The sequence below is a fragment of the Xiphophorus hellerii genome, chromosome 18 (genome assembly GCF_003331165.1).
Source record: "Xiphophorus hellerii strain 12219 chromosome 18, Xiphophorus_hellerii-4.1, whole genome shotgun sequence".
In the NCBI taxonomy this organism is placed as follows: Eukaryota; Metazoa; Chordata; class Actinopteri; order Cyprinodontiformes; family Poeciliidae; genus Xiphophorus; species Xiphophorus hellerii.
The window spans coordinates 3452343-3478420 of NC_045689.1; the positions used below are offsets into that span (position 1 = coordinate 3452343).

General features: G+C 38.4%; 1 protein-coding gene across 1 annotated transcript; it reads left to right on the forward strand.

The window, feature by feature from the left end:
• The first annotated feature begins 2352 nt into the window (after window positions 1-2352).
• On the forward strand, window positions 2353-24548 carry tgfb1a (transforming growth factor, beta 1a). The gene is made up of 6 exons (XM_032544883.1): window positions 2353-4175; window positions 16514-16783; window positions 16868-17099; window positions 22921-23071; window positions 23960-24070; window positions 24146-24548. Exons 1-6 carry the CDS (start codon window positions 3803-3805, stop codon window positions 24191-24193), a joined length of 1185 nt encoding a protein of 394 aa, XP_032400774.1. The 5' UTR covers window positions 2353-3802; the 3' UTR covers window positions 24194-24548.
• The last annotated feature ends 1530 nt before the right edge of the window (window positions 24549-26078 follow it).

Consider the following 26078-nt stretch of genomic DNA (forward strand, 5'->3'; position numbering starts at 1 on the left):
TACCTTCATAGTCAAACAGGTATTGTTCGGTGAAGAATTTGTAGCCTTGCTAATTAGATTTTTTGTCAGAGAGAATGGTGAAACGGAAATCTTCATTTTTTAGGCAAATGTAGGATGGTAAACTCCACGGTGATGTTGTCAACATATGCTGTCGAATAAGCTCTCTTGACTGACACTTTCATTACTTAAGTACACGGAACTAGGATACCAGCTTCGAGCCAAAACGGAAGTTGTGTGACGTCATGTGAAAAGGGTCTATAGCCTCCTCTCATTTTAAAGTAGGCTACTGTGGTTTACAACTATCTGAATAAGTTCAGTTACTGTTAAGTAAATAGTCAAAAAAATTGATCGGAACGCGGCCTGTTACCCGAAGAGACCAAACATTAGAATAAAAGATACAAGACGCAAATTCAGATTAGACTTAGAATAATGACAAGTAATCATTTTTATCTCAAAATATAAGAAAACTTGTGTTTTACTTAAAAATATGAAAATGTGGCTGTATGCAACCTCTGCCTCCAACTGGGTAAAAATGTAGTTTGCCTCAGAATGTTTTATTGTTTTGTTTGCAAATGTAATTAAAAAAATGACAAGGAACTAAATATTCAGAGTTGATCACAATTTTTTAAATAGTCTGAAACTAAGAATAACGTAAGTTTGTAAGTGTATTGATTGAGAAAAGACGTCCTAAAAGCGCACAGCTTATTATTCTTTTCCAATGCTTTCTTGAAAGTTGTAACATTTTCAGTTGAGATTATTTCTGTTTTTATTCATGTCTTTATTCATATCAATTGTAAGACATAAAGTGCCAAAAACATAAACTGTCTTATATTTTAGCCTTGATGACATAACGTCAACACTGAAAGCACATCAGAGCGCTTCAGAGAAGCTACAGCTCTATGTGAAAGGTCAGCTCTGATGTGGTTAGATGATTTATTGACTGTCATTTCTGTGTTGACTGAAAACACCTTCTCCTGTCATCCCTCTTCAGAGACTTTGCCGTTTTCCCACAACTTCACTGTGAATGATGGGAAAGCAGAATATGAAGCCCTCCTGACACAGGCAGGCACCTTGAGGTTCTGGCATGGAGACCTAGTGGTGAAACACAGAAGGTATGAAATGCCTCAGGGTAGCTTGGTCAACATCGCTGCTTCTGGAGACACAGTTGCTGTTTTCAGAAGCCCATCCATCCAAACTGTGGTTGTTATTACAAAATTTGGTGCGTCTTTTTTGACGTGTTGTTTTCTATTATTACAAATTCCTATTGCTTTTGCTGATCGTACTGATGACAAACAGTGTTTTTACTTTCTGGGAATATTGCTCAATCAGACACCATTTCATAAACACTGCATTGGAAATTTGTTTGTATAAATCCATCAGACACATGACTGGATGCTGACCAAAACAGAAGGGGAAAGTACTGGGTTACATGAATTGTTCCTTGTCTGACTCCTCTGTTTAGATTTTTATCTCTGTTTTGATTTTTATCTCTGTTTTGATTTTTATCTGCTGTGCGTGCCTCTTCCTTTACTCACCGTGTTTCCTGTTGTTTTGCTAAACCATAAACACCCATTTGATCAAAAATAAGACCTTTGAGTTAAGAGTGAGAACCCTAAACCTGTTGGTGCCTCTTTTTGAGGCCTATAAATTTGGTCCACCAGATGGCAGTATTCACCAAGTTAAACTCAGATTTTAAAACAATAGCTGCTGACAGTTAAAAACATCCCCCTAGGTAGTTTCAAGCTACCAGTGAAGGTAATCGGACGTGAAGAGGCACAAACATTAACCGTAGTTTCCTTTCCTGAATGAACATTGTTATATGGGAAACTTTTAGGGGATTTTTTTCTGTTTGAGTGTCCTCTTGTTAAATGTCATCATTCAATGAATAGCTCTTTCTTTAAAGAAGCAATTGGAAGCGCATTTAGAGCAAAAACCTCAAAACAAGACAATGCACTTTCAGTTTGTTTCCACTGACAGACAGAGCTGCAGTAGCTGAAACCTTCACTGGTTTGTTTTAGTCTTGCCGTCTTTTAGAAAATACACAATCCAACCTCTAAAGAGCACTTAGACCTGGGAGAGGGCACCACACAACCCTGCCCTGCTGGCTCTTCACCTCATCAAATTCACATTTCTACTTTCTAAACCTGCTTCCCTTGAGCTGGCTCTCTTCTTTCGTCTGGCATTGAGTTGGTTGCGGCCCTTGTACCGTGCCTGACTTGTTCACATCGGTCTACTGAGGCAGAGTAAAGCGGGATCTTGATAAAAACACAAGCACAAGGCAGCAGAACTCAGGCAGATGTTGCCGTTAGCTTCATTTCCTGGGCGGAGAACTTCTCGCTCTATTAGACGACTAACAGGAACAAGAGAAAAAAATAGAGGGGAGAGAGAGCGAGAGGGTGTACAAGTTATCTGAGCTCGGAGCTCTCACAAATCACTTTTTTGAACAGCAAGCTCTGACAGGCAGCCGGGGGAAACAGAGCAGAGACAAAAGAAAGGTGTGAGTAGGGACCTGTGTCAGAGGAGACTCCAAGGGAGAAGGTGTGAAGGAGCAGTAGAGAGCATAAACGAGGTGACACCAGTGGATGGACGGAGGAAAAGCTGCGCTCCAATTCCTCCTGCTACTGCTGGAGTTTTCTGCTGCTGTGTCCGGATGGTTCTGTCTCGTAAGGAGAAGGTGTGTCTGATTCCTGAGAACTTTCCCTCCGGGACAGGGTTACCTTGAGACTGACACTCTTGAGCTTCGGATCGTAGGCCTGTTTGCACTTCTTTTATCTCTGACGCAGTGTGCACTTGCAGATGATTCCTTTGCGTTATCATGAGAGCAGATAGAGAGGCAGCTGGCGTGACATTGAGCTGGACGCGTTGAAAGCTGGTTTAATGCAGCTGCGCTCAGATCACATGCTATTATTTGTAAAAAGAGGTAGTCAGAGCTGAGAGTAATCCATGTTTGTCACATGTTTTTCTGCATAAACAACGCTACTGCTACTTTAGGGTGTGTATTTCTCTTTTAAAAGTCTTTTGAGAATACTTATTTGATATTTAATCCACCCAGAAAAGTAATTTGTTGACTTTTGGATGGTACAGAAAGGACAAAAGGCTGTGGCAGGTTATTAGCCTCTGGGCACAGAAAGTGAGTAAGTCAGTGTCTGCCAGCACTCGTAATCATTTTCACTCATTGGGCTTCAGCTCTACTCACATTTGCTCCCTTTGCCTCCGGGGACATGTAATAAGAGACTGCTTACTGAGCAATACGGCACAGAGCTGACACGTGGAGAGGTATAAACTTGCTCTGAGTAAGACAGGATTACGCTAAATATTGCAGGTGGAGGACCGAAAATCACGATCTGGTCTGCTAATACAGAAGCAAAGACTACTGAGCTGTCAGACTGTTTCTGACGGATGGGTGTTGGAGAAGTCATGCGAGTGTTTGCGGGGCTTTCTATGCTTGGATGAGCTTTATTTAGCTTTTGACAGCTCTGCTCTGGACTGGCTTCACAGTGCGGATCGTCATTGGGTTACCTCTGTAGCTGACTCAGAGACTGGCTTAACTCTCGCCGTCTGCCTGCCCACTCCGATTCTCTCTCTACCTGCCTTTATGCAAACAAGACGAGTGTTAGGTGGTTTTCTCTGCAGTATAGGGACAGCCGGGGCACTTTTTGGACTCTCCACACTGCTGTAATTGTTCTGTTGTGTGTAAACACCTTGCGTCAGTCACACCTCTCCTCTGGAGTGATTCACTATTCCCAAAGCATCCCTGACTGGAGGCAGGCAGCAAAAGAAAAAGGTGAGGCAGGATTTGCTAATGCTCAAAGTGCAGAAGGTGCTGAGTTGTAAAGTTGCTACAATGAAGCTGGGATTCTTGCTGCTGATGGCCCTGCACATGCTGGAGAACGTGTCCAGTATGTCCACATGTAAGACTGTGGACTTGGAGATAGTGAGGCAAAAGCGCATCGAGGCTATTAGGAGCCAGATCCTCAGCAAACTGCGTTTGCCTAAAGCTCCTGAGCCAGAAGAAGCTGGAGTCAAGGAGGATATCCCCACCACCCTGCTGTCCCTCTACAACAGCACCAAGGACATGCTGGAGGAGCAACAGATCGAGGTCCAGAATACCATCTCCCCAGAGCAGGAGGAGGAAGAGTACTTTGCCAAAGTGCTGAACAAGTTCAACATGACGCGTAAGTACAAGTTAGAAGGCAAGAAGACATAAATCATGAATCCTAGAGCACCCTTACCCATTTTCAAGAATGAGGGCAATTGTTGACGGCCTAAGGATGGCTGTAAGAATGTCAGATAATTATATGGCTATGATTTATGGTCCTGCATTCACCGGCACTCGCAGCATGTTGCACAACACGTCGAACACAGAGCAGAGTTTGGAGAGCCAAAATCTCTTTGCTTGAAAAAAGAGATCCATGACCTTCAAACTGCCAAACAAGTAACTCAACTTTTAGTGGAGTCCAGACAATCTGGAGCAAGACGAGCATCAGCTGCCAAATTGATGAGTCGTTCATTGAAGTTTGCTTTGTCATAAACGTCCAAAACTCACAGAGGAACTAAAGTGTCTGATAGTGGATGAAGATATGGGAATGATATCTAACCACACTTCATCATATTCCTAGCCTAGCTTAGCCTTCCTATATAAAATTCCACTCAACTCTCATCCCCCTTCATCTGGGATTTCTCCCATTCAACTCGATTTGTCTGGTTGAATTTCAACCAATCAGGAAATGACGTTGATTTTCTGAGCTGTTTTAGAATTACAGTCCTCCTCTATCTTTAGCAACATCAGCGGACGACGTGAATGAAGCCGTTCAGTCCCTGTTGGTCACACTTCCAAATATTGAATTAACATTAACAGCCATTTTTTCAGCTTGGCACTTCATTTGTCGCAGTGGAGGATGGTTGTTTACACCACAGGCTATTTCCCGTGAGCTTCAGAGTCAAACCGCCATATTACATGTGTGTCGGGCAAACGTTAGCGGTTGTACACATTAATACATACATTTGAAATTGTCTTGGCACTACAGCAGAAGCTAACATCTTTGGTCTTCTTTATTTCCGATCTTGGTCAAACAGCCAATCAGCAGGAAGGAAAATGAACAATGCTCCTGGATTGGTAGCAATAGCGCCACGTAGCATTACATCCAGATATTCCTGCTTCTAAAGCTACATTTTTAAAAAAAATATTTTAGATATAATATATGAAAAAAAAAACACAAATTGGAGAACTTTTTGCTAAAATTTTGAAGTTTTGCATCAAAGAAAAAATTGACCACTAATAGGCAGTGCAAGCTAATAGTAGCATACTTCTTTGCGTTTTGTACTTTCAAGCATGGTAGCAACTTATTCACTGAGGTTGTTTATAGAGCGACAGTATTAATGAAATGTAAGTATCCAGTCTCAAAGGGGATTTAAATGAAAACGGGGTTAGTAAACTGCTTTTGTGGTGATTTCTGAGTGTAAGATACTGGGAATCCATTTTGGATTTTGAGGTTGGGGAGTTCTGACTTTAGCAAACAAATTTTTCCATCCTGACATTTAAAAAGATCAACTTTTAGGTAAAAATGGGATCCATAATCAAACCTTGAATAATATTTTCTTAAAACTTACAAAGTCTTTGTAGTAGTACATGGAAAACATACAACATTGTAATTTGTTATTAAATGAAACGCTGGTTCAGATCATGTAAAGTTGCTAAAAGAAACAGGAAAAAGTGAACATTTTGACACAGAGGTGGTAAAAATCCAGATTTTCCTCATCAGAAAGGCACCAAATGACCAAAGCGATCTATAAATTCTTTCACCATGCACACATCTTCTGATCTGCGCTCAACATCTTTTCTGGCAGCTTTATGAGATCAGAGATCACACAAGTTACAAGTTGGCTGCACATGATTTGATGCGCTCCGCTGCTTTCATGATATCCACCTCTTTTTTTTTTGTTTTGTTTTTTACGACTTCATTAACACACTTGGCGTGGCTGCATCTGCTGTTTGCACAGCCAAATGGTGTTGGGCTGTAATTGTGCAATGGCTCCCAAGCTATTATGATAAACATAATTTTTTAGTTTGGTTTCAATGCCCCATTGTTCTCTGCATGCCTGCACGCCTCACTTTATCAGGCAGGCATACACATCCCCCCCTTCGCCTTTATCCGCCACATCAAAAGAAAGGCTTGAAGTGGATGGACCATGCTCAGGACCAGAAGGGAGAACAAAGACACTCTCAAAACGAAGGGCACAATTTTGTTCTGCTCAAATGACAACCAAAGACCAAAACTGTAAACAAAACACTGCAAAAAAACTCATTCGTACCAAGTATTTTTGGTCTAGTTTGTGGCGCAAATATCTTGGTACAAACAAAACTAACTTAAAGTAGCTTTTCAGCAATAAACAGCAGTTTGTTTTAAGTCAATAATTCCTTAATATTGATGAAAAAGTTCTAGTTCAACTGGCAGATTATTTCACTTATAACAAGGGAAAATGTCTTGTTGTAAGTAGTGATGCTTCAATCCGATATTAATATCTGTATTGGTCCTGATATTAAAAAAAAAATCTAGATCAGGTGACAATGTGCCCAATCCATGAGGGCGGATCTATTCAGTCTAATTCTGTTTGGTTCTCTGAGTGGCACCAGGCTCAATTATTTATCTTACATTATTTTTAAAGGTCTGAATTGGACTTTCTGAACCATTTGAAAGAAGATTTGTTTCCGTTTATTTTTTAACAGGTTTGACCAAATTTCAGTTTCTTTATTAATTATTTTGCTTTAGCTGTTATAATCCTAATTGATTAAACTCCTTTTTACACGTTTGACCAGTAGCTTCTGAAGCTGTTGGTGTATTCCAGCGGGGCGTACTGGTGCAGCAGTATGAAATAAATTTGTAATTCAGTATACAGTATGTCCCTGTGTTTAAAAAAAGAAGTGTTTTAAGCTCAGTTTTTCTGTATCGGATCAATATTTGCCGATACTAAACCTAAGATATCGGTAGTGAAAAAAGTGGATCGGTGCATCCCTCGTTATAAGGAAATAATCTGCCAGTGGAACTAGCAATGTTTCTTCAATATTAAGGAATTATTTACTTAAAACAAGCTCTTATGTCTTTCTAAAAGTTATTTATAAGTTAGTTTTGTTTTATTTTAAGTATAATAAGATATTTGCACCAGAAAAAAGATGAATATACTTGGTGGGATTTTGTGTGCGGCCCCTCTCTCTGCTGTTTTCTCTTTTGCTTTCCGTTTTTCACACTGTTGCGTTGTCCCCCAGGGATTGGGAATTTCCAACACTGTAACTTGAGAAATTGACATCTTGTTTGCTTATCGTGTCACTCGCACTCCATCATGTCTCTCCCCAAGTGATTTCCCTTGAATTCCCAGATCTCTTTAGCAGCGATTAACCTTTTTCTGTCCCTCTTTCGGCCTCTAATGCGCCCATCTCTCGGTCTCTCTGCTTCCTGAGCGTATTATCAGAGCGTTTGCAGCGTGTTTGTGACGAGGCAGCTTGGCAGGAAGGAAGGCAGGCTGATGGCCACTCAGATGCGGAGTGACTCAGGTCCGGTGCGAGCGTTGCGTTTCCTCTGAATGCCAGAGAGAGAACATCCGCCGGTCTCTTGCCTTGCACCCCAGTCGAATCTCCAGATCTGTGAATACTTCTTATGCTTACTCCAAAAGGTAGAGGAAATAGTCCCACTTCTCCTTTTTGACTGAATTGCCACATTGTGGTTTAAGTTTACGGACCTTTGGTTTTATTGGTACTTCTGGTAAACTCATGCAAAGAAAACAACAACTTTTAAAATTAGGTCACAGTTTGTCTTCTTTTAAATATTGTAATTATTGTGGCTCTTTTCTTCTTATGAAGACTAAAACATATTTACTATGCTTTAACAGTATGTTCTCTTGTCTTTCCCATGTTGAAGAAACGCTAGAGGAAATAGATCTGCGTCATGCTGTTTGTATCCCACAGAAAATGGAAGTAATTGATTATTAAATGCGATTTGATTCACTTCACATAAAAAAAAATGTCATTAATCCCAAAGGGAAATTAAATAAAATAATTAAATTTAATTAAATACATCAGTTTATTTATTTATGCTATATTAGTATAATATAATAATTACTAAAATATTTAAGAATGACTACTTATTTAATTATTAAATACAATATTCTATTTATTAATTAAAATAATTCAATTTAATAAAATAAATAATGGTTCCTAGACACTTATTGGCATGAAAAGCAGAGCATAAATAAATAGAAGGCATTCATTTATTTTAGATGCAATTCTATGGATACACAACTAAAAATAAATGTATTAAATAATTCAGAACATGTTTTCTGATGAAGTTCATTTGCCACATTTAAGCCGGTCTTCAGCGGACTTTTCATTAAACCCAAATTAAATAAAATGTTTTTTTACAGGTCTGATGTAATATTCTAACTATCATGTTTTTATTTCTGTAAGCAGAAAATCATCAAAATTAACAAACAATAAAGGCTGAAGAATAAAAGTCCAGGGCTGGACTAAGCCTTTTTGGGACCCTAAACATATTTTCATTTGGGCCCCCCAGTCCCCCCGCCACACCAACATGTCAACACCAGATTTGTCAACAAGTCTCGTCTTTTCCAGCCACTGTTTCTGTTAATTATGATGACTTATGGTAAAGGTGTGTAAAAAAACAAATACTTTTTTGTGATCAAATGTTGCCAAATTTTGAACGTTTGGTTACCAGGGGTTCCATTAAATATAGAAATGCATTTTATTTTTTCACTATCAAATCTGCCGAATGACTCACTCTTTCCAAAGATCTGAAACCGCTGGAGGCAAAGCATATTTGTGTGCAGAGCATTTTAAAACGCAATCGTCTTAAATCTTTATTGCGGTAATCTCATCATGGATTAGGCTAAATTTCTCCAGCCACATCCGTCCGTCAGAAGACCACACAAATTCACCTCTCCTATAATTCTGCTCTTAAGTTATTCTCCAAGAGCACAGCAGCAACCACAAAAGGACAGATTGTCCAGAAATTAATTCTCTGACCTAGAATGAGCGTCTTTTTGTTATATAAAGCAGGAGAAATGGCGGCACGTCATCAGTGCATCAGTGAAGGAAGTATAAAGGCGGCAGACATTTGGCCAGCTGCTGGAATCTGATTCCTCCCACTGGTAATTACAGAGCTGTCTCCCAACCTGTCACAACAGCTGTCCCTGGCTTACCTGCGGATAGGCGCTAGTTCAACACACAAATCCCTCCCCTGCACCCATGTGTGGCAGGACGCTTTTCCTGAAGCAGGCTTCATTGTTACAGTCCAGCATAAAGCAAAAGAACCTGAATAAATTGGGAATTCAGGAAACAGGAGGTATTCACCGTTCCTGGTGTCAGCGCGCTGGAGAAGCTCTGGACTGTCACTGAGATTCTTTCTCTTTTTCAAACTTTCATTCCTGCCTTTTTTCAGAGAAAAATATCTTTTTTATGGACAACTGGTCCTTCTTGTTTTGGATACTGTGCAGTTGGGCTGATTTTTGGCCATATCTTTCATATTTCTGCTGTTTTGCTATGATGCGTAACCATAGCAACAGGGTGGTTTAGGACAGGGAGCAGCTGATTAACATCATTTCCCTTCGGGATCAATAAAGTAGTTTTGAATTTGAAAGAGTAGCTCTATTTTAACGTATTCTTACTCGAGTAAAAGTAAAAGGTGGCCGTCCAAGAAATGACTCGGAGAAAAAAAAGTATTTGGTAAAAACTCAAGTACTGATAAAAAAATTTTTAAAAATCATTTAATATTTAAGAATTACACCAAAATACAAAGTTATGTTGAAATGTTGGCATTTTAAAGACAAATAATATAATTACAAATTCAGGCGAAAGAAAATAAAATCCAAATCAGTTTCTTTCAGTATAAAACTTATAAAACTTAAAGAAAATAAGAACAAAATTATGAAAATAATGTCATAATAAAATGAGAAGAGAGTCGTAGCATCACAATAATAAAGTCACAATATTGCAAATCTATTCTCAAAATATTACAACTTTATTCTTGTAATTTTATGACTTATTTTTTATTGTTATGGTCCTAGTCCATAGAAAAATTACTTAAGTAAAAGTAAAAAGTTTTTTTTTCTTCCAAAAAGTAACTGAAGAAAATGTAACAGAGTAAATGTAACTAGTTACTATTCAACAAGGTGTAACAGCAGCAGCAAAATATATATGTTCACACCAAAGATTCAAAAGGTTTAGAAATATGTATATAATAAACAAAATTAACAATAATTATACTGTACAAGATTATGACATAAATCTGAAATAAAAATATCATACTCATGTAGATATGCACATTGAATAATCATTTAGTATTTTAAAATTATCACATGCACCAAAATATTATGAAAATATCGGTATTTTAAAGACCAAAATTTAAATAATTCATTTAAACAACATAATTACTATGCAAAAGCATTTTTTTATTCAAAAATTAATTTCTTTCAATCTAAAACTTGCTCTTATTTTGCTGAAAAGTTACATCTAAGCTAGTTTTGTCTTATCTGCAGCAGAAATGTTAATAAAAATGATTAAAAACGGTGCAGATGCCAGCAGGGATGTAAGCACCGAGTCTGTTGGAAGCAGTGATGGTTTCTGGGAGGAAGGATCTGCAGTAACGCTGCTTTGTGCACCAAGGACAGGCCTGTCAAACTCCAGTCCTTAAGGGCAACTTTTAGATGTGCCTCTGCTGCAGCACCTGAATAGGTGGTGCAGCCTATTAAGGCTCTGGAGAACTAATCTACATGAGGAGGAGGTAATGAAGCCATTTCATTCCAGTGTTTTGTACCTGTGGCACATCTAAAACCTGCAGGACAGCGACTGGAGGACTGGAGTTTGACCCCTGTGACCTAGGATGTAGCAGTTTGACTCTGCAGGAGAACAAAGTCCAATATTGAATTTTTATTGTTCACAATAGTTTGACAGAAAGTTGTGTCCAAAGTTTTTGCTATGAGGGCCAAAATTGTAACTTTTAAAGAACTTTTTGTGTCTTTTTAAAAGTTTATCTGCTCAATAATAAACTAAAGTAAAACGTTTTGGTGATTGTAGATACAGAAAGAAAATTTTCCACGATTGCTTGATAAAACAGGCGCATAGATTCAAACGTTTTGGGGTTGATGATTTTCTTATGTGGGCTGAATGCTTTGCGTTTGATTAAAAGTAGGTCGATGTTTGTGGTTCTACTTACTCCAAAGCTAAGAATAATGAAGAAATGTCATAAAGACAAGGGGGCGCAAAAATCCCTGAGAGGGCCGCAAATGGCCCCCGAGCCGCACTTTGGACACCCCTCCACCAAGCCGTGTGAAAGTAGAAGCGAGGATAAAGTTTAGCTGTAAACACGCTGCAGCAGCCAATATTCTTCTTAAGGGAAGTGACTTAGTTTCCTGTTTCTGGAGAAGTTCTGTTAACTTTTAACCCAGTTCACTTCAACTTGCTGTCGCCATACTTTGATTTAAAGCCTCATGCACTGCAAAAACACAAAACTATTTCTGGTCTGGTTTCTAGTGCAAATGTCTTAGTACACTTGAAATAAGACAAAACAAACTCATAAGTAGCTCTTCAGAAATAAATAGAAGCTTGTTTTAAGTAAATAATTCCTTAATATTGATGAAAAAGTTCCAGTACCACTTGCAGATTATATAATTTAAAGCAAGACATTTTTTCCATGTTTTCAGTGAAATAATCTGCCAGAGGAACTAGAACTGGGTTGCTAGGTAACAGGGTGGGCTTGGCTGGGGTTGCTAGGTAACAGTGGAGTGGAATATTCTACCAGTGGAACTAGAACGTTTTCATCAATATTAATGAATTATTTACCTAAAATAAGCACCTATTTCTTGCTGAAAAGTAACTTGTAAGTTTGTTTTGTATTATTTTAACTGTAATAAGATAATGGCAGTAGAAACTAGATCAAAAACACAAAATCTTACCTAATCTAATTTAAGCTGGTAATTTTTCATGAACATTAAGGAATTATTGACTTTAGACAAGCTCCTGTTTCTTGCTTACAAATAGCTTTGCCGCAAGACATAGAGGTTGTTTTAAGTCAATAATTACTTAATATTCATTAAAAATTACTGGCAGATTATTTTACTTACAACAGGGGAAATGTCTTGTTACAAGTGAAATAATCTTGAACTTTATCAACATTAAGGAATTACTGACTTTAAAAAAAGCTCCAATGTCTTGCTGAAAAGTAACTTGTAAGTCAGTTTTGTCTCATTTCAAGTGTGATAAGACATTTGCATTAGATACTAAGCCAGAGATACTTGGAAACGTTTTGTGTTTTTGCAGTGCGCTTCCATTCTCGCGCTCTGATGATTTCGCCTGCATCCTGGGTGGGACAGACCTGCAGAATGTCAAAATCTCATTTCCCGTTGCACTCCACATCAGCGCCTTTTCACTTTCACTTTGGGCCCCTTTACCAACGTCTGAAGCGAAGCATTAGCAGCGCCGACGGGGAGAATGGCGGTGCAGCTCGGGTCGAGCGTGTACAGTAAGTACGCGGAGATGGGTTGGGTTCGTGCCGGAGAGCTCCCGGCTTTGGCAGGCTCAGGCAGAGCAGAGGATATGGTCCAGCGCCAGACATTGCATTGATATATGTACAACTCCAATTTCTTCACACTCCCTCTCACACCCTATATGTGTTCACCCTGTTCCTGCATGCTTTCACTGCAAAAACACTAAATCTTACCAAGTTTTTTCTGTCTAGTTTCTACTGCAAATATCTTACTTCACTTGAAATAAGACAATAGTAACCTAAAAGTGACTTTTCAGTAAGATATAGCAGCTTGTTTTAAGTCAATAATTCCTTAATATTGATAAAAAAGTTCTAGTTCCTCCAAATTATTTCACTAATAATTATTGACTGTGCGTCTATGACTTTGTATTCTTTGTGTTTTTATGATGTAAAGCATTTTGAAGTGCCTTGTTGCCTTGTAGCGCTGTCAACCATCCTCAAGTATGTGCTGTTCAGTATACTAATGGTGGAGAAACAACTTACTGATACAGGAAAACTATTTATTTGCCAGTAATACAACAGGCTATGCTAGCTGTAGCTGTAGCAGTAGCAGAGAGGATTGTGGGGGAAAGAAGCGCCACACGGAGGGTGATTGGCAGCAATAAGACCCTCCTCCTGCCTCTGATTGGTTGTTTTTACTGGAAGAAGGCAGAGGAGCGCGATTTTTTTTCAGATTTTCTGTCTCGTATTATACTGACATGTTTTAACAAATATATGAATATATTTTTTACAAACATTGAACACTGCAGCTTTAAAACAAGCTCCTACATTTTGATGAAAAGTAACTAGAAAAGTTTGTTTTGTATTATTTCAAATATACTGAGACATTTGCACCAGAAACAGACAAAAAATACTTGATAAGATTTTGTGTTTTTGCAGTGTTAACTGCATCATCTTTATGGTTTTTTACACTTCTGATAATCTTTCTTTCCTTCGGCTCCTATCTGTGTATTCCTCTGTCTGGTTATCTCCTGTATGAACTGCATGAAACGTGCAGATCAGTGTTGGCGGATCCATCAGTAGCTTCTGATCAAACATTCCCCCTAATGTTCCCGCTTGTCGTGTTGAGGAAGACGCGGGATTACAGTTGCTGCTGCGCTTTGAGAAAACAAAACTCTCAGCTGTAGCAGCTGGAACAGATAAATGTTTGGCTTTAGCTAAGATCATTGTGTAACACTGTGAAATCTGCAGATGGCCATTGATGGCTGGATTATGAGGGAAGTATTTCAGTAACAAAAACAACGTCTCTAAGATATGCAGACTTGCAGGATGCAAATGTTGGAACAAAGGCTTAAATTCCTCCAATTTGACACAAGAAGTGTGGAAAGCACCAAATGCAGGAGGTAAAAATGCTTTAAGCCTGTAAATAAACATGTTTGCAGAAACTAGATGCTCCAACACCTGAATGAAAATCAACGTTTGCAAAAGAGCACGCCTTGTTAAATAATATTTGACTTTAAACTGGATGAACTTGCTGTCTAATGAATTAATCAGATCAATGAAGCACAACCTGCAGATGTAATGCTCAGAATGAAAAGTAAAAATATTTATTTTACAGGAAAGTAAGTCACTTATGTTTGGTTTATTTTAACTTTTTTGTTTTCTTGGAGTGAAAATCTTGATAAAAGTTCAACGTCAGAGTTACTGTATTTGCAGTAATAGTGAAACTGTTTTACAGCACATTGCACAAATATTGTAAATCCCTAATTGATTACAATATTTTGGCTCCTCCACCTTGCAGTTCACACACATATAAACTTTAATTTACTGTTTAGACAACTGGCTTTTTTTCTGCATTACTTAAATGGTCTCTTGTCTTTCCCGTTTTGCAGAATGGCCAGTAGAAACGGGGCTGTTTTATTTTCACTTTGGCGAGCAAAGTGAAAATGTTCCAGCTACATTTCATAGGAATATTAGGGGTTCTAGTAATTGTGATAAAACATAAATAAATGTGATTTCCCCCCCCCAGAAATATAATAAGATTTTAGGTTAAAATTTTTAAAAACTCCTCAAAAAATGTTTGAGATTGCGCCGTACTTACGGGAACGTTTAGGTGACTAGTTCTTTTATTTTAGCATTTTTCTGCCATCAGTGAAAACTTTTCTTACAAAAAATATGTTTTTCTATCTTTCCCATGTTGAATATGATCAAAAATATATATATTTTTTTACATCATATTAATCCTCCTCTGACACAGAAACAAATTAATTAATAAGAAAGTTATGGATTTAAAAAGAGATTACATTCATTTAATGGAACCTTAGCTAATTGGAGCAACAGATTGTTTATAAAGCTGAAATGATTAATCAAAATTATCGTGATTAATCAACTAATTAATCAATTAATAACTGGAGTACAGGGACTCAAGAAGGTCATATGCTGACAGAACCACACAGTCAGATCAGTAATTAAAACAAAACTGCATCAAATTTGAATTAAGTTATCTGTTTATTTCCATTCTAGTGGATATCTAATACTATATAAGAAAACCTTAAGTGCTTAAAAGAAAGATCTGTAGAATATGCCAATTTTTAATACTATTAATCGATTAGTCATGAGAATAATTGAAAGATAATCGACTACTAACATAATCAATGGCTGCAGCCCAATTTGTATTTTAATGTTAATTTATTATCCTTCCCTCCTCACTTATAAATGAGTTTATTTTAGGAATTTTAATTTATTTTTGCCAGAGATGCCAATAACTTAGTTGGGCGCTGAGTAATTTCAGCGTAATCTATGTACAGCACTCTTAAATAACAAATTCACCATCACTTTCCAGGCAAAGCTGCAACCGTTTTGACTTTATATGTGATTATAATAATATATGTGAGGACAAACTGACAGAATAACTAGTCTAGTTAAAAAAGGCCATGCATGGAGAGAGACTGCAGCTATGGCGAATCCATCTGGTGTTTGATGAATGGGTTTCGGCAGACGCTTCAGTTTCCACGGAATATTTTGCAGACAGTGTCGAACCGTCCAGAACCGGCTGAAGAGATTAAACCAAGCCAAGATAAGCATGAACTAGTTTGGTATAATACTTAAAGACTACGCTTTTTTATTTTTGTTTTGAAAGGAGCTTAAAGAAAAACTATGACGGCGTATTGGGGCTGCTGGAGACAGAAGGAAAAAAAAGAGCAAATTTCCACCAAAACCAAAAATCTCTGAGATTAATCCTAAAAATTACCTAGGAAAAAATAAAAAGTTTTTATTTATGTGTTTGAAAAGTTGTACATTTGCTAGAAAAATAGGGAAATTTTGAGATTAATCTCAAAAAATTTCTAGGAACAAAGCCAAGTAAGTTCTGAGTTTGAAAAGTAAAAAAATTTGCTAGAAAAAAAAACTGAATTTTTTTTAGATTTGATGTAAAATGTTTTTGAGAAAGAAAACAGAAATGTATGAGTTGAAAGTTGAACATTTGCTAGAAAAAAACTTTTTAGATTAAAAGTACAAGTAATTTCTGAATTTGAAAAGTTGTTCATTTGCTTGAAAGAACTCAAAACGTTTTTGTTTAATCTAAAAAAGTCTAGAAAAAAGGAAATTTCTGAGTTTGAAAAGTTGAAATTTTTTAATCTTTGAAATTGAGAATCTGCCAGAGTTTTTCTAGAACATTTCTGAGATTAATCCTAATATTTCTGAGTTTTTTTTCCATGCAAATATTTGACTTTTCAAACTCTGAAATTTCCTTTTGTTCGTCTAGAAAATTTCTGCATTTTCTGCGCCTTTCCCCCTCGATCCAATATGCCTAATATGCCATCTTAAAAAACAGCAAACAATCCAGTTAAGTGACGTTTTTCCTCCTGGAATCCAGAATGAAGCTGGAAGTCTTGAGTATTTCAACCATTATTTTCAATCCAGAAGTCCAAATCAGCCTTTGAAAAGCTTCTTCTTATTGGACCAAGCTGGTTTAAAACGCCTGCCAAACAATTAATGACCTGTGTGTGTTTTTTTAATCACAGGCTCAAATGAAATGGAGAGGACCAGAACGATGTTCTTCAACATTACAGAGATCCGTGACAGTGTGGGGGATTCCCACCTGCTCACTACTGCAGAGCTGCGGATGCTCATCCAGAAGACGTCCATAGAGAAAGAGCAGCGCGTGGAGCTGTACTACAGCGCCGGAGCCTCGTTCCGCTACCACGCCTCCCGCTTCCTGACCAACTCGTTCAACGATAAATGGCTCTCCTTTGACGTCACCGAGCCTCTGCAGCAGTGGCTCAAGGACAAAGGTGAGGCCACTGTTCTTCTCAACTCGTGTTCCTGGTCAAGCCCCGGGTTAGGCTGAGCGTTTTGCCGACATATTTGTTTTCCAGAGGATGAGCAGAAGTTCGAACTACGCGTGTTCTGTGAATGCGAGCAGCAGACAGCCGCCACGTTCAACTTCTTCGTGTCGGGATTGAGGAGTATGCGAGGAGACAAAGCGACCTTGGAGACGATAGTCAAGCAGCCGCCGTACATCCTGACGATGTCCATCCCGAAGAACATGAGCAGCCACCTCACGTCGCGCAAGAAGCGCTCCACCAGCGGACAGGAGACCTGCACAGCGTAAGCAACGCCGCAGATTTCACATAACCGCTTGTGGACAACACTTGAGTCAACTTTAACAGCTTTGAAGAGGATCTATTATCCAAAACTCACATTTTGAATGTTTTCTGCTTCCATTTGGGTTTCTACTGATTCTAAAAACACTCAGCTGGATTTTGGCAGCAAGTTAATGTTTTATGGTGTCTGGAAAATGACCCGTTTCAAAAATGCCAGCGAAGCCCACCCCGTTACCTAGGTGAGGCAAGAGTTCCGCCCGTTACCTAGCAACAAAAGCAGAACTCGGTCCGTTACCTACCAGCTGAAGCAGAGCTCCTGCAGGCTTGGTCAGCTGGTTTTACTGCTGTATAATGTCTGCTGGAAAAGGAAAGTGTTTTGTGGTTGACTTACCATCCAGAAACCACTCCCTGCATTCTTGTTGGTTGTGCAGGAGGCCGCACTTCTATTTTTCAAAGATGTACGGTTCACTGCAAAAAAAAAAAAAGAAAATTTTTTTTTGGTCTACTTTCTAATGCAAATATCTTAAAATAACAAAAACTAACGTACAAGTAACTTTTCAGCACGATACAGGAGTTATTGTGTTAAGTCAATAACTCCTTAATATTGATGAAAAATTGCTGGTTCCATTGGCATTAATTTTCTTAACATATGTTGGATTGGGAGGTGTGGGAAGCAGAAGCCTGTTAGGATTTAAAGTCACAAGATGCCCTAAAACATGTCACTGACAAACTGGTGTGACTCCACAAAACCATCCTAGCGCAAAGACATTTTTTTAGCCAAAGTTGTTGTTTTTCCCTGAAGCAAATTTATTTACTTAATTCCAATTTGCACAATTTTATGGAAAATGGAAACAAAGCTATAGAAAAAACACAAACTTTTACCTTTCAACTAAATATTAAGATCACTGGGGCTCCACAAAGTCGTGTGTTTAGACCACTGCTGTTTACGTTGGTGCCTCCACTCAGGATGTGGAACATTGATGAACAAGTGGGACAAGGAGGCAGTCAGGCAGCTGGAGGGCTCCTACATGGGAACAAAATGTAGGAGGTCACGAAAGGTCACAACCTGAACCCAGGTTGTTCAGTATTAACAGAAAGAGGGCGCTCTTATCTCTAGTGACTCCACTGGTATCATCATAGAAACCCGTCAGAGAAGTTCTGTGGAAACTGAAACAAGCGTCACATCCAAATTCCCCACAGTTTTCCACAGAGCCTCGGCGTGACAAGCTGGATTTTACTGGGTTACTCCAGCTTTAATATGGGAGGGGACCACTGCACTGCAAAAACACAAATCTTCACAAGTAACTTTGGTCCAAATATCTTGAAAATATTTTAGTACAAATAAGACAAAACTGACTCAAAAGCAACTTTTCAACAAGACATAGGAGCTTATTAAGTGAATAATTCCTCGATATTGTGAAAAATTATTGGACCGTTGGCAGATTATTTCATTTATAACATTTTGTAAGTAAAATAATCTGCCAGTAGAACTCGTATTTTTACACGATATTAAGGAATTATTAACTTAAAACAAGCTCCAATATCGAGTTAAAAAGTTCCTTATAAGTTAGTTTTGTCTTATTTATTTGTACTAGATTTTGTGTTTTTGCAGTGCATATTTTGATTTCGCTGCAATTAGAAACAAAAATGAAATAAACTTCAGATAAAGGAAAAATTACTTTAAAGTCTCCTTAAGTAATAATAGAAATAATTACAATGAATGCACGGCACATCGGTATCAACATTTGGATCAGCAATGTTAGTCTTTTTTATACTTTTATAAATAGATATATTTTAAATTTATTCACCGAGTAATGCATACTGATCTACAAAAGAGGCAACAGATAAATAAAACACACAAACAAACAAACAGAAAAGAGGATATTTTCAGGATAAACACATAACCAAATGTTCATGTGGGCTAGAATATCTTTTTTCTTTTAGTCTTATCAGTTATTTTCTGATTATTAATATTTTGGCCGATTTTGATGTCCGATATGAACCCTGCTGTTATGGCCAATATTTTATCAAATGTTTTATTCAATTACTCAATTAATCGTCAGAATAACTGATAGATTATTGATATCCAGGGGAAGTAATGTGGTTCTTCTGAGCGGTTCCGTTGGTTCTGTTAAGATCATCCACTTTCTATTAAATTGTAAAATAATATACTGCTTTTTGTCTCACTTATATTCTTCAGCTCATTAAACCAATTATGTAAAGTGAAAAAACTCGCTGGGTAAATCCAAATAAAGGTTTTTAAATGATGACTGGGTTTATTAGGGCACGTTAAAGCTTCGTGAGAAAAAGTTATTGCCCTCTAAACCTGCAACAGCTCCTGCCATCCGCAGACGCAAAACATCGGCTGTTAAATGTTTGTGACGACGGCGGAGACGTTTCAGCCGCTTCTGCTGCAAAACAACTTTAGTTCAACCAGGTTCGCTTCCTGGGAGTCGGATATCGACCCAGTTATGATTTGAGTTTTAGGTCACAAACGCGACATTTTGACTCATTTTCCAAAAGGCTTAGTTAATTATTAATGTGAGCAGCGTAGCCAAAAATTATAACCAGCTAAGAGCAGCACAACTTCAACATATTTTTACACAAGTAAGAGTAAAAAGTATCTGGTAAAAAGTTCTACACGAGTACTGAGTAACTGATCAAATTATCAGTCATTTAATATTTAGAAATTACATCATCAGACGGAGCAAAATATGAAGTTCACTGGAAATTTTGGTATTTTAAGAACCAACATGACAATAATTCATATAAAAAGCATAAAATGATGAAACAAATCAGTTTCTTTGAATAAAAAACCTCAGAAACTTTAACAGAAACTGCAGGTGTGTGTCTGTCTGGTGGGTTTCTGGTTAAAACATGTTTGTTTTTCATTCAGTGGGGAGAAAATCCAGAAATTTTACTCAAGTGAAAGCAGAAATACTTCATAATAAACGTAAAAATACTCCTAAAAGTAAATGTTTTTCAAAAAAGTTACTCAAGTACATGTAACTAGTTACTATCTAAATCTGTTTTCCGCATTCGGTATCCAGCAACTTTGAGTTGACAAAATGTAGAGTAGTAAAAGAATAAACATAGTTACATAAATTTAAACACAATTTTAAAAAGAGAACAGCAGTAAAATATATTTAAAGGTAGAAGTCTGAACGTGTTTTTACAGCCACTCTTCTTACATCTACAGCATCATTTAATACATTATTATTCATGTTATTCTGTTTATAGTATTCTATTTTAGTTGTATTTTCTATATCTATAACCATATTTATCAGTAAACATTTCACACCTTTACGGTTTTACCTCAGCAGTCGTTTTAGTTTTGGTTTTTTCTCCTTTGGTTGCCGTATCTCCGGCCCTCTGTATCGTTTTTATTCCTGAATGAACGCAGACCTTTTACTGCCCCATAAAGTGGCACCAAGCTGGCGTTGCTTGGTGCCACTTTATGGGGCAGTAAAAGAGGCGGCAGTGGCGTCCTGCAGTGTGCGGCCCCTTAAGGTTCACCGCCGCGCCATGCTTCCTCCATCTGCGGCTCTCGCTGCGGTTCGCTGGAGTCCCAAACCCTCAGAAACGACTTTATACGCCGTTCCAGACTGATGGGTGGCGGCGACTCTGCTCCTCGTCTGTTCTTGAGTTGCTTTAGATCAGAGACGACAAGCTGCTGTTTGAAATATTTGTAGCTTTTTAAGGGATTTGTTTTGGTTCTCTTAGTAATGAGAGTTGACATTGAACTCTTTCTACATTAACATGCAGTTAATCACAGCTAATTAAGACAGATTTATATGAAGGAGTATTAGGGCCATAAAAAAATAAGATTACGAGAGTAGAGTTATAATATTACGAGACTATAACTTCATTCTATTTTATTTTGACTTTATTCTTATAGTATTTTGATTTTATTCTCTTAATATTCCGACTTTATTCTCGTAATTTTATGACTTTATTGTCTTTACAGTCTGACTGTTCTTGTAATATTTTTTTCAGTGTGGTCCTAATACTCCGTGGTAAATTTAGTAACGGCGTCAGTCACATTTTCTATATTTACTCACAGGCTCTTGTTGGTGTATGTAAATACAGAAATATGCAAAAATGCATCAAAGCTGCAGGCAAATCAGCATCAGCTGCTCGATTTCTCATTTCCTCAGTTCTGTAGAGTTAATGAGCGCCATCGGAATGGTGCAATGAGCGCCATCGGAATGGTGCAATGAGCGCCATCGGAATGGTGCAATGAGCGCCATCGGAATGGTGCAATGAGCGCCATCGGAATGGTGCAATGAGCGCCATCGGAATGGTGCAATGAGCGCCATCGGAATGGTGCAATGAGCGCCATCGGAATGGTGCAATGAGCGCCATCGGAATGGTGCAATGAGCGCCATCGGAATGGTGCAATGAGCGCCATCGGAATGGTGCAATGAGCGCCATCGGAATGGTGCAAGGAGCGCCATCGGAATGGTGCAACGAGCGCCATCAGAATGGTGCAACGAGCGCCATCAGAATGGTGCAATGAGCGCCATCGGAATGGTGCAATGAGCGCCATCGGAATGGTGCAACGAGCGCCATCTGAATGGTGCAATGAGCGCCATCAGAATGGTGCAACGAGCGCCATCAGAATGGTGCAACGAGCGCCATCAGAATGGTGCAATGAGCGCCATCAGAATGGTGCAACGAGCGCCATCGGAATGGTGCAATGAGCGCCATCAAAATGGTGCAACGAGCGCCATCGGAATGGTGCAATGAGCGCCATCAGAATGGTGCAACGAGCGCCATCAAAATGGTGCAATGAGCGCCATCGGAATGGTGCAATGAGCGCCATCAAAATGGTGCAATGAGCGCCATCAAAATGGTGCAATGAGCGCCATCGGAATGGTGCAATGAGCGCCATCGGAATGGTGCAAGGAGCGCCATCGGAATGGTGCAACGAGCGCCATCAGAATGGTGCAACGAGCGCCATCAGAATGGTGCAATGAGCGCCATCGGAATGGTGCAATGAGCGCCATCGGAATGGTGCAACGAGCGCCATCGGAATGGTGCAACGAGCGCCATCTGAATGGTGCAACGAGCGCCATCAGAATGGTGCAACGAGCGCCATCAGAATGGTGCAACGAGCGCCATCGGAATGGTGCAACGAGCGCCATCGGAATGGTGCAATGAGCGCCATCAAAATGGTGCAATGAGCGCCATCGGAATGGTGCAACGAGCGCCATCAGAATGGTGCAATGAGCGCCATCAGAATGGTGCAATGAGCGCCATCGGAATGGTGCAATGAGCGCCATCGGAATGGTGCAATGAGCGCCATCGGAATGGTGCAATGAGCGCCATCAGAGCGTAATGAAACATAAAAAAGAGCATCAGTCAGAAGCTTTTTCAAATTTGCTGTAACACAGACTGCTACAGGAGGCTCACAAACATCCGCATCTCTGACAAGTTACAACATTTAATTTTCTTTAGCGGAGTATTTTTAAATTAAATTGAATTAAATCTGCTAGTAGGAAAAAACCTAGTTTAATTGCACCACTGGTTCATATTTACTGCTGAGCAATAAATCAACTGTAAATACAAGAGCAGAGATAACAGCGTTTATTACTTTATAGTTCAGTTTCTGTTTCACTACAAAATAATTTATGTAAAAAAGCAGAAACTGGAACCCACTCAAATTACAATCCAGTTCGACTAATTTCAATGTCATTTGTTAAAGAGTAAGCTTTGAATCTGCATTGTTTTAACTAAATTATTTCTGCAGTAAAGTTGTTTTCTTATCTAAATGTATCATTTAAGACCATATAAATGTTTTCCTCCTGTGTTTGGTGATGCAGGCAAACGGAGAACTGCTGCGTGAGGAGTTTGTACATCGACTTCAGGAAAGATCTGGGCTGGAAATGGATACACAAGCCCACAGGCTACCTGGCTAACTACTGCATGGGGTCATGCACGTACATCTGGAACGCCGAAAACAAATATTCCCAGGTAGGAATTAAATGTGAAAATCACAAGAACAATCCTTTGTAGGCTTATATACGGGTTTTACATGAGCCAATGTTCGGTTTATAAGCTGCTCAGAGTAAATCAGATAACAAACGGCAGTGGCCCATCTGGCTGGTTCTTGTTGAATCGTTCATTTTCTTCTTCAAACTTTACAGAGTAGCTTTGCAAAGAAATTAAAGCCTTAATAAAGTGCTTTTGTTAAGAAAGTTTGGATTTCTTCTGATTTCAAAGCTAATTCCCAAAACTTGTTTGATTACATGTTGAAATGTTTTAGTTTGATCTAAGGATAAATCAGCCACAATTTTATTAATTTTTGGATATCGGCAATAAATGAATTGGTAAAAATCAGGACCGGCGGGTCGGGCTTTTTAAAGCTCAGCGATCGGCCAGAAAGCTGCGGCCAGCAGGGTGAGGCAGACGGACATATTTTGCTCTTTTAGAGCAAAATATTCTACAGATAAATAAAAAAATATGAGGTACAAAGAACTGACTTATTAACAATGACTCTGCATTCTTCCTACCTTTGCAGTAACTACAACCATATTTATCAACCTACTTTTACTCAAATAAGAAATTGTCTTGTAACACAATCGTGCAAAACCTACAATCATTAAACATTACTTCAGTTTATTATTGAGCAGATTAACTTTAAAAAGTACACAAAAAGTTTTTTTTATTATTATTATTTTTGTGGCCCTCAAGTTCTTTAATTTGGCCCCCATGGCAAACAGTTTGGACACCCCTGGATTAAATCACAGTTTGGTTTAACAGGAGCTTCCAGCTGTTAATCAATCAGCCCATGTTTTTGTGTCCAGCAGTTTAATTTAAACATTTTTGTCGGATTCCTGAGATTTTCTGTTTGTTTTGCAGATTTTGGCTCTGTATAAACATCACAACCCGGGAGCGTCCGCCCAGCCGTGCTGCGTTCCCCAGACGCTGGAGCCGCTGCCGATCCTCTACTACGTGGGAAGGCAACACCGGGTATCAACACCGCGGGTATTTTTAGATGTTTACGGGAAAGTTACGAGATGACTTACGGTTTATTTCTGCCTACAGGTGGACCAGCTGTCCAACATGATTGTTAAGTCCTGCAAGTGCAGCTAAAGACACCCGGTGGCACAACGCTCTGCGTCTTCTGGAAACAAACAGCAATGGAGAAGATTGTTTTGATGCCACAGAAAGGACAATGTGATCGTTCAAAGTGGATCTCCAGCGCTTTTTTTTTTTTTTTTGGAAGTCTGTCCATTAAAATAATCAATATTTTTTATGTATTTCTATTAAGAAATACCCCCCCACAAAAAAATAAAGATTTCCCCTAGCATAATTTAATTTATTTGTTGTAGAACTGTCTCAGCTGGAGATGAAAAATGACTTCTTACTCAAAGTTTGAACAGGAAAAACAAAAACAAAAAAAGCGCAGAAGGACCAAAAATAACCCTGATGGAAGAAGTTCTGTTTTCACAGATGGGATATTTCCATTTGTCACAGCAGCTTCCAGAGAGGTAACGGCAAAACGTGCCAAATCCCAGGTGGAAAGCAGAGGTTGTTTGGGAATTTCCTGGAAGATAATACTGCTGCCAGTGCTTTCCATAAAAGAGAAGAAAAACCCAACGGGCCTGTCCATCCTGGGAAAACTGCCTGTGCCTGAAAGGCCGGACCAGGCAGATGGAGCTGCCCATCTGCTACGTCATGATATTTGTTTTTTCAACATGTACAGCATTTCCACCACCTCTCTGCGTTGTCAGGAAGTTGGTGGTAATAACTTCCTGGTCCGTGAAGGTGATGGGTGTGAGATCGATGACAGCGTGTGGCGCAGCGGTTAAAGACTCAGTCTGCATGTTAGCTTTAGATAAAGAGGCTCAGGTTAGAGAAGCCGTGCAGGCTTGTTTTGGTGATTTTTCTACCAGTTGTCAAGGTAAATTATTACCTTTTTGTAGCTTTAAAAAGGACGTTTTCATGTTCTTCTGAAATGTAAGTGTTTTTAAAGTTTATTCTCTGTTTTGATTTGATTTGATTTAGCGATAAAGCCAACATATTTTTCACTTTTCTGTGTTTTTACATATGAAAAACTGTTTGCAAATAATAATTGAAAAAGCAAATAAACTTTTTAAATTATGGCATTGACTATATGAGAATTTTGTAAAAACTTCATCATATTCCAGTCATATGTAAACATGTAAACATGTACATATCACATGTTTTTCAGAATTCTGAGAAAATGGGTAGAATTCTGGAAAAAAAAAAAAATCTGAAAAATCGGGGGAAAAAATAATCAGAATTCTGAGAAGAAAAATCTGAATTTTGAGGGGAAAAAATACGATGAAAAGTCTGAATTGTAAGGAAAAACATCAGAATACTAAAGAAAAAAATTCTGAGGAAAGAAAATAAAAATTCTGAGAAAAAAGTCAGAATTCTGGGGGGAAAAAATCAGAACAACAACCCCTGAAAAAAACAACACAATTCTGAGGAAAAAAAGTCAGAAATATGATTTAAAAAAAGAATCAGAATTCTGAGAAAGAGTGTCCAAAATTTGAGAAAAAAGTTCATTCTTTTCAGTGGCCCTACAATGAAAAAAAATGGATTCCCAACTTTAAAAAATGTTTGTTAATTTATGACATCTAATCAAATTAAGTTCATCAAACTTAATTCATTCATGTTTATTGAACATGACAATAAACTTTACATTTACCTGGATACATTTAATTTGATTACTTGTAACAAATTAACTCACTTTTTAAGTTGAATCAACCGTTTTCTTTTTTCAGTGTAATCCTCTTCTGTACTCTAATGTGAACACGAATGCTGTCAACAATTAGAAATGCAGTTCAGTGTTGCACTGCAACTTTTAATCTGGTTAGTTTGCGATAATGATTCTAATAATCTTTAATCAGAACAAAGTGAACTCTATAAATATAGTTTCTTTAAGAACCATTTTATTAGCTCTTACTGTCCTTAAAATGCCCTCGATGTTTCTTGGAAATACAAAACC

Coding starts and splice junctions, on each gene's coding strand:
- tgfb1a (XM_032544883.1), top strand. CDS start 3,803: ATGCTCAAAGTGCAGAAGGTGCTGAGTTGTAAAGTTGCTACAATGAAG. Junction 17,100..22,920: donor GGACAGGAGACCTGCACAGC/GTAAGCAACGCC, acceptor TTGGTGATGCAG/GCAAACGGAGAACTGCTGCG. Junction 23,072..23,959: donor CCGAAAACAAATATTCCCAG/GTAGGAATTAAA, acceptor TTTGTTTTGCAG/ATTTTGGCTCTGTATAAACA.